This window comes from Oncorhynchus keta, chromosome 1, assembly GCF_023373465.1.
Source record: "Oncorhynchus keta strain PuntledgeMale-10-30-2019 chromosome 1, Oket_V2, whole genome shotgun sequence".
Lineage (NCBI taxonomy): Eukaryota > Metazoa > Chordata > Actinopteri > Salmoniformes > Salmonidae > Oncorhynchus > Oncorhynchus keta.
Genome location: NC_068421.1, coordinates 29408695 through 29418397, shown reverse-complemented (window position 1 = coordinate 29418397; position 9703 = coordinate 29408695). Strand labels below are relative to the sequence as shown.

Genomic DNA, 9703 nt, shown 5'->3' with positions numbered 1-9703 from the left:
TGATTGGGAACCACACTCGGCCAAAAACAAAGAAATATAAAACATAGAATGCCCACCCCAAATCACACCCTGACCTAACCAAATAGAGAATTAAAACGTCTCTCTAAGGTCAGGGCGTGACATAGCCGAAATGAAGTGGGGAAAATAGACCAAATTATTAGGGTGATGCACATGGGCTACTAACAGCTTACTACACAACATACACTTAGCAACAGTATACAGTACATATTTCCCTGGCATATTACATAATTTATGCAGCAGCATACAAGACATTTTTGGACTCACCTTGTTGTGCTGTGCTCACTTGAACAGGAAGGTGGTGCGGCGGTCCTTCGTGGGCACATTTTGTCATCAAACTTTGTCGTTTGTTTAAAACGTATTTTCCCAGTCAGAGCTCGTTTTTTCCCCGAGTTCTCATTTGTCTTGATTTCCCAGTTCCGAATTAGTTCCCAAATTTTATCTATAATTTCTCTTCATTATTTATCTTCATTTGACAAGGATTTTAAAAGATTTTCCAGTAGCTCTGGATAAGAGCGTCTGCTAAATGACTTAAATGTAAATGTAAATGTAGATTGTCGACTTGATTAATAATGATGACTGCTAGCTAAGATTTAGAAAGTATGATGTTGACATGATCAGTCCAGTCAAAGCTACTCTACATGTAACGTGATTTGACGTCATTTTATCTGTGGCCAATGACCTTGAGTCTTTTTGAAATGGAACTTCAAATGTAACTCTATGGCAGCACCCAAGGGGCTTGAATTTTCGAGCTCTACCCTTAAATTTGGCAGTGATGTAGTGTCCACATGAGTGACAGAACACTGAGCCAATCACGGTGCAACTAGAGATTACTAACCCCTACTAACCCCTACGCTTCGTATTTGGTCCCACCACCACAGAAAGCACTGAGCTAGGCTGAAACACCTGCATTTTGGAGCTGCCTTACTCAATAAAGCAAAAGAGAGACCATGTTTGTATGGAGGCTTTATTAACTAAATTATTAAAAATCTATTTTATTACATTGCTTGCAAACGGATATGTGACAGGTATTAATGTCAAAATAACATGCAAAACATTTTTTTATTTGCTCTGAATGGCAGATCATCACTGTTCAGGACATAACATTTTTTTATTTTACTTACATGAGCATGTTTTGGAATATTTTTTATTCTGTACAGGCTGAGTGTATTGGTACACCTTCCAAAGTGTAATTAATAACTTCACCATGCTCAAATGGATATTCAATGTCTTCTTTTTATTATTGTTTTCACCCATCTAACAATGGTGCCTTTTGCAAGGCATTGGAAAACCTCCCTGGTCTTTGTGGTTAAATCTGTGTTCCCTGCTCAACTGATAATTGTATGTGTAGGGCAAAGAGAAGAGTAAGTCATTAAAAAAACATATTACACTATTATTGCATACTGAGTGCGTCCATGAAACGTATTATGTGACTTGTTAAGTACATTTTTACTCCTGAACTTATTTAGGCTTGCCATAACAAAGGAGTTGAATACTTATTGACTCAAGACATTTCGGCTTTCAATTCTATTCATTTGTAGAAAATGTGAAAATCAGAATTACACTTTGAAATGATGTGGTATTGTGTGTAAACCAGTGACACAAAATCTAAATGGAATAAATGTTTAATTCAGGCTATAGCACAACAAAATATAAAAAAAGTCAACCGGTGTAAATACTTTCTGAAGACAATGTATATGATTTTGCACAAATGATTTAAACTGAGTGAAGATGGCTCTGTTAGCTAAGTTGGATGGAGCAAGGTTCTTGCTTCTTGCATGGGCCATATAATTGCTCAAAGCATCAATTTAATGACTATACTATGTTATTATTACTTCTAATGAGTTTCCTAAATAAAAATTAAACACGAGACCTTTTTTTCTGTTGAGGAATAAGCAATAATTATGAACATTATGTCAATGGCATGAAATTAATTTATCCCTTGAGATATTTGGAAAAAGGGAATGCCTCTGTCTTGCATCATGGTGGTGCAAAAAAAAAAAATGTATAAAAATCCACAACCCATCCCTCCCTAACCTTTACATTCTCCATCAGAGGACAAGTTGAGGTTAGTTCATGACTTCTTATTCATCTTTGGGATCCAGTATATTGTCATGAATTGTTGTTCTGTGTGTATATCAAGTCTTTGTTTTCTTCAACATTTCAGATTTGAAAACAATGACCATTCCTCAAGCAGGCCACACTGAAAAATGCAGAATCTGACCGACCTTCCAGGCAATGCCATCAACTCACAGAAGAGTCTGTCTGTGATAATCAAGGTGTGTGTGGTGATCCCTTTCTTCTGCATCTTTCTCTACTGCATTGTGGTCATGCTGCACACCTTCGCCTCCCACAGACAATTCCTGGACAACTCCCGATATATCCTGTTTGCCTACATGCTGATCAATGACACTCTGCAGCTCCTCTCCTCTGTCCTTCTCTTCCTCTTCATTGTTGGCAACGTGAAGTTTGCTATCGTCTACTGTGCCCCTCTACTCTTCTTCTCCACCGTCACCTTCCACAACACCCCTCTGATCCTGGCAGCTATGTCCCTGGAGCGCTACGTGGCCATCTTCTATCCTCTGCAGCGTCCAGCTGCCTGGCACGCTGACCATATTTGGATCATCATCCTGAGCCTGTGGCTTTTCAGCTGCATCCTGCCCATTGTGGACTTCTCTCTGGGAAAGCCTCAGCCTGACGTGAATGTCCTCTCCACCCCGGTGCTCTGCAGAACCATGGTCCTCAACTCGTCCCCTGTCCAGACACTGTTTAAGATGTCCCTGAATGGGCTGTTCTTCGCAGTGGTATTGGCCATCATCATGTTCACCTACATGAGGATCCTGCTGGAGACCAGGAAGGTGCGTCAGGACCGGGCGTCGGTGGCCAAGGCCGTGCATACAGTGCTGCTCCACGGCTTTCAGCTACTTCTGTGCATGATCTCCTTCACCCAACCGGTCACAGAGAGCCTCATCAGTGTGTACGCCGGCTTGCTGGCCGAGCACATCTCCTTCTTCATCTACTTCTGCTTCATACTGCTGCCGCGCTTCCTTAGCCCGCTCATCTATGGCCTGAGAGATGAGAGCTTGAGGTGCTACGTGATGAGAGATGTACTGTGCTGCTCACACAAACACAGGTTCAGTGTCAAGGTCAGGGTCAGCCCCAGAGCCCCGGCCACCACACAGACACTGGGTCAGGTTCAGCCCCAGAGCCCCGGCCACCACACAGACACTGGGTAAGGGTCAGCCCCAGAGCCCCGGCCAATCTGTATATTAGTCAATTAAAATATCTCAAAAGAGTAAAACCCTGGCTGGATGAAAGGGGTGTCTTTAAAAAAACGTTTTCTTCAAACACAGAAGCTTACTTTGGCATTGAGAAGGTTGCTTTACAGTAAACTGGAACACCAGATGTCATTATTATTCCAAACTTGTCAAGTTGTGGACATGTTGCTGGTGCACAGATACTGTAACTTGAGCCACCGGGCTAGATGAATGTGCGCCCATAGGAAGACTTGCAGTTTCTTTGGCAAAATAAAAAGATTGATATTGAAAGCAATAAGGGTTAGATTATTTGATATTCAGAGAGTTATTATAAAACCATTTAATGAGACTAATATACGTAGAGTGGAAAGGCGGAGGGACTGAGCACATTAACACATTATAATTCCAAAGTGCAAACTGTTGCTATAAAGTTGGAGCAAAACCAGTTTTCCAAATTACTATACCTACCTACTGTAACATGAATGTTCATTAATCATGCAACTTCATGTATGAGATTGTTATTAATAAATTAACAAGCGTTCTCAAACATTCCTCCTGATGACAGATGATGTGAAGTAATGACTGCTCATATCTCAGCTGTCAGAGCGGCTCGTGCTCTGCTGAGATAGAACACTGAGGGAGAATCACACAGAATGGCAGGACCGTTCAAGCGCAGCTTTCCTAAATTAGGACAGTTTTGAGTCAATTTAAGAAACTGACATAAATGTCATAATTTTACAGCAAGGCCACGATGGCGATTAGAGTCGACCAAAAATCTGCTGCAAGTTTAAGCAACATTTACATTTTAAACTTCATCCAGGACATAATGTGCGTGCAAAATGCTATATTATTTCAAATCCATTTACAAAGTCTGTGTTACAATCAATTCGATTCCATTATCTTTGGTGAGATGTATACGTCCTTATTGAACGTCAAACAAGCCATGAATGTTGAAAGACAACTGATTGATCATTTAGAAACTTATATCGAACATGATTCGGAGAGACATTGAAGACATCAAAAGGTGAGTGACAGTTGGATAGATACAATGGTGTAAAGTACTTAAGTAAAATACTTTAAAGTACTACTTAAGTAGTTTTTTGGGTATCTGTAATTTACTATTTATCTTTTTGACAGCTTTTAGTTTTGCTCCACTACATTCCTAGAGCGGACTCACTCACTGTTTGTAAATGATGTCTCTGTGTTGGAGTGTGCCCCTCACTATCCGTAAATTAAAATAACAAGGAAATCATACAGTCTGGTTTGCTTAATATAAAGAATGTGAAATGATTGATAGTTTTACTTTTAACCTTTATTATATTCCGCTACATACAATTTCATGATACTATTATCTTCTAGGTAACTAGAAGGAACTGGAAGGAACTAGAAGGAACTTAACATTAGTAATTCATGAAATATACTATTAGCCTATCATGAACTCAAAATGCATTCTATGGGCAGGTTGATTTCCACGGAAAACCTCATGCATATATCATTGCATGGTTGTCTCGCCCTTGTCCATCTATCATGGTATTACCTTAGAGTGAAGTATTCTCTCTAACTTATAACTGCAAAGGTTTCAGACGTGCACAGTGAGGTGTACAATGGACCATCAGCTGTCATGGCAAACCCTTTGGTGGCGTTCACATTTATCAAGCTCTTGCAGTCCGTGTGGCTGAATCTAGTCTACAGTGATGAAGCACAAGAGAACACCAAATGTTATGTCCCTTTTAAAAACACACCTTGTCATTATAACTGATATCCCCACTTGGTGCCTGAGGGGCTACATGAGGGGAGATGTCCTGCGCTGCTCACACAGACACAGGGTCAGGATCAGCCTCACAGCCACGGCCACCGAGCCCAGGCTCAAATGAACTGGTACACAAGCAGAGCCACTGGTCAACTCAATGACTTTATTTGAGTCTGTACAGACTAGAAGCCTAGATATGCTACCTATTGTAATGCACAACCTCAACCTTTTGTATATTACTCAATTAAAATATATCAAAAGAGTCCAACCCTGGCTGAATGACAAACATTATATCATTATAAAGCATGTGTATTTTCATTCTTAGATGTTAAGTCCCCCTTACGGGGGACTTTGAGTGGTTCTGGACTGGATCCAACAGAAATTCTGGTGTACAAAGTGCTCTGTGGAAGTCATACAGAAAGTCCTATTTGTCAGCTCTCTGCTACCACTCTCTCAGTGGAGCTGACTTGAATTGTCACATTTTCATGCCTATCCAGACAAAGAATCGATTTGCTTTCCCTCTGAGTGATGGAGCCCAGACTGGGAGACGACAATTGAAATGTGACAGTTCTGCGAATCCAACAGTTGTGGTTTCATCTTTCTGTGATATTCCCAGCCGGATTTACGGCTCTTAACATAAAAGAATGCTGAGCAATTTCATAGAATTTAAACAAGACCACTTTCTCTTGGTCACAGAGGAATGAAATCACATTGGGCCTCATTCCGACCTGAGTTTAAATAGAATGTAATTCCGTTTTTATTCTGTTCTCTCTATGAGTATTCTGACCTTGAACTTAAGCATGAGAATAGCATGCTATTCAGCTGCTATTCGTTTGGGGTGGAGATCAAATAAAGGGAGGTATGGCCAGGTGTGTCTGATACGCCGTATTCTGACCTTGACTTAATTCCCGAATAAAAGCCTTGATGTTCATCAGTCCACGGTAAGACAAATTGTCTATAAATGGAGAAAGTTCAGTGGGACGTGGACCCCACTTCACCATAGTCCTTGTCCGCCTCTTAGCCCGCCTCCGTGGCCTCTTTAGAGCGGCGACCCTCGCCGCCGACCTCAGACTGTGGACCCTAGCAATGGGTCCCGAATGAACGGGAGATTCCTGCAGCGCCGGAGTGAAGGACGACTCAGGCAGCGCCGGACAGGCGGGAGACTCCGGCAGCGCCGGACAGGCGGGAGACTCCGGCAGCGCCGGACAGGCGGGAGACTCCGGCGGCAGGAGACTCCGGCAGCGCTGGGCAGGAGGAGGGCTCTGGCAGCGCTGGACAGGCGGGAGCACCTGAAGGGAGGAGACAGAGAGACAGCCTGGTGCAGGGGGCTGCCACCGGAGGGCTGGTGCATGGAGGAGGCACCAGATACACAGGGCCGTGGAGGCGCACTGGAGGTCTCGAGCTAATGGCCTGCACAACCCATCCTGGCTGGATGGTGACTCTAGCCCGGCACGTGCGGGGCGCAGGCACAGGCCGCACTGGGCTGTGCAGACACACGGGAGACACAGTGCGCAGCACAGGATATCCTGGCCCGAGGAGACGCACTGGCTGTCTGGAGAGCAGGGCTGGCACCATCTGCCCTGGCTGGATCCTCACCCTAGCCCGGCAGATGCGGGGAGCCGGGATGTAGCGCACCGGGCTAAGCACGCGTACTGGGGACACCGTGCACTCCACAGCATAACATGGTGCCTGACCAGTACGACTCCCACCACGGTAAGCATTGCTTGGAGAGCTGTAGCGCTGAGCTGGCACAGGACGTGCAGGGCTAGGGAGGCGCACAGGAAGCCTGGTGCGTGGGGCTGGCACAGTCTTCACCAGATGGCTAGCACGCACCGCCCGACACGCTCCGTCGGGTGGATGTCGTGCCTCATGCACCAACACAGAAACTCCCTCATAACTCTGTCCTCCAATCTCCCCATCGACTCCGTCACTGTCTCTGCTTCGCTCCCTTCGCTCACCTCCAATTCCGCCCTGACCGGCTCTGGTTCCATCCTTGGCTCCTTACGGTAAGCACGGGGAGTTGGCTCAGGTCTGACTCCTGACTCTGCCACACTCCCTGTGTGCCTCCCCCAGGAAATCCTTGGGTTTCCTTGCCAGCCATGTTCCCTGGTATCACTGGTTCCCTTTTCCTGCTGCCTCCACTCTCCTGGCCTGCGTCCACCTGTTCCCAGGATCTCCTCCCATGTGTATGATCCCTTGCCATTCAAGATGTCCTCCCATGTCCATTCCTCCTTTTCACCATGCTGCTTGGTCCTTTGGTGGTGGGTAGTTCTGTAACGATTCTCCTCGTCATCTGAGGAAGAGTAGTCAAGATCGGACCAATGCGCAGCGTGGTATGTGTCCATGTTAATATTTAATAAATCAACTGAACACTGAATAACAAAACAACAAAGAGCGTGAACGAAACAGTCCTGTAAGGTGCAAACACACAAAACAGAAAACAACTACCCACAACCCACAGTGGGAAAACAGGCTGCCTAAGTATGATTCTCAATCAGGGACAACAATTGACAGCTGCCTCTGATTGAGAACCATACTAGGCCGAACTCAAAAACCAACATAGAAAGACAAACAGACTGCCCACCCCAACTCACGCCCTGACCATACTAAAACAAAGATATAGTAACAGAACTAAGGTCAGAACGTGACAAGGACAACGACCCAAAACTCAGAAGTAAATCAACAACAGAAGAAAATACACCTTCTGGAGTGGCCCAGTCAGAGTCCTGAACCTCAACCCGATTTAAAATTCTGTGGCATGACCTCGAGAGCGGTTCACACCAGACATCCTAAGAATATTGCTGAATTGAAACAGTTTTGTGAAGATGAACGGTCCAAAATTCTCCCTGACCATTGTGCAGGTCTGATCTGCAACTACAGAAAACGTTTGGTTGAGTTTATTGCTGCCAAAGGAGGGTCAACCAGTTATTAAATCCAAGGCTTCACATACTTAACCACCCCCTACACTGTGAATGTTTACACGGTGTGTTCAATAAAGACATGAAAACGTAGGATACTATATGTCTTACAATTTCTATTGTATTGTACAACCACTATTATATTTAGTATGATTCGTAAAGTAACATATCATACTAAATAAAGTGGTACGAATTTTGTAAATTATAATACATTTTGCTCTGTGACCAGGTTGGTTTCCCCATTTCATCATAGAGTTATCCAGAGGGCACTCCTAACATGAATTTCCTTTCTCCACCTTTATGCCCCAGACTGGGGGAATTCTGAACAGTGCGGCAGCACAATGTTTGAAGTTCACATTTTGCCTTCAATCTAAACATTTGTCTTCTGACATGGGTGCCCAGGCTTGAACTCAATGGGATTCACAAGCTCCTCACTTGACATGTGGAGATGTGGTTGAGTGGGTCACATTACAAATAAATGTGTCCCTCTTTCTGCCCTACAACTCAGGATTTTTATTCCTTTCCCACTTTCACTCCTTCTCTGTATTCTCGGTATAATTATAATCTGTCTAAATAAAGCATTTACAAATAAAGGTGAAATTCCACACAGGAGAAGGTAGAGTTCCTATTCAGACTTGAGATATGGAGAGCTCTCCACTGTACGCAGAGCCATTCACTGCATCCTACTCATCCACAGCATCAGCGCCATACAGTCCATCATAATGGTCTCCATCTTCTTTGCCTCAGTACCTCTGGACTTTTACACTCTGGACAAGCAGTGCTCAGTGGAGATGCTTGTTGTACATAGGTGGCAGGGTCACATTAAATCAGCAGTAAGTCAGTTCTACTTTCTGGTCATGTCCATCACCATTGTGTTTACCTATGCTAGAATAATAGCAGTTGCTAAAGAGGCATCATCAGACAGTATGAAATCTTCCTCTAAAAGTCGTAAAATGGGGATCCTCCACGCCATCCAGCTGTTCCTCTGTCTGATCCAGATGTGATGCCCATTCATCTAGGCGGCTGTCTTGCAGATTCATTTCAGAAATTTTATTGATGTAAGGTACTTTGATTACATTGTTTTTATTCTGGACCCACAATGTCTGAGTCCACTTGTCTATGGCCTAATGTCACGACTTCCACCGAAGTCGGTTCCTCTCCTTTTTCGGGCGGCGCTCGGCGTCGCCGGTCTTCTAGCCATCATCGATCCACTTTTCATTTTCATTTTGTTTTGTCTTGTCTTCCCACACACCTGGTGTCAATTCCCTCGTTACATGTTGTGTATTTAACCCTCTGTCCCCCCCCATTTCTTTGTGCAGAATTGTTTATTGTAAGTGCATGTGCACATTTTCTCTGGTGCGCGACGGGTGTTGTACCCATTTGTTTGTTGTACTGGTTTCCGGTGGTTTTATGAATAAAACTGCTCTGTTGATTACCCAGTTTTGCTCTCATGCGCCTGACTTCCCTGCCACCAGTTACATACTCCCTTACACCTACAGTGATGAAAAGTTTTTATGTATTTTGTGGATTGAATAAGATAATATTTGTTGATATTTAAATAGCTGATTATATGAAAAGACATCACTTACTGGAACAGGTTAACAGATATTTTTTGTTGTATTGCATGATGTACTCATTAATAATGGCTTTTCTGTTTCAAATTTGGATATATAAAACATGATTTGCAACAGCATGTAACAACGTATTGGATTTAATTATCACATGATCTTGTGGTATTGAAATGCACTTTTCTTTGTCAA

The 9703-nt window shown here is 43.7% G+C and overlaps 2 protein-coding genes across 2 annotated transcripts; both read left to right on the top strand.

Moving 5' to 3' along the window:
- Positions 1-2186: 2186 nt before the first annotated feature.
- Positions 2187-4527, top strand: LOC118395025 (odorant receptor 131-2-like). Its single transcript, XM_035788789.2, has one exon. It carries the CDS (start codon positions 2229-2231, stop codon positions 3252-3254), a length of 1026 nt encoding a protein of 341 aa, XP_035644682.1. The 5' UTR covers positions 2187-2228; the 3' UTR covers positions 3255-4527.
- A 2355-nt stretch (positions 4528-6882) lies between these two features.
- LOC118394735 (odorant receptor 131-2-like) lies at positions 6883-9403 on the top strand. The gene is given in 5 exon segments (XM_035788230.1): positions 6883-7031; positions 7099-7211; positions 8577-9072; positions 9263-9273; positions 9384-9403. Coding segments are annotated over 5 exon segments (789 nt in total).
- The last annotated feature ends 300 nt before the right edge of the window (positions 9404-9703 follow it).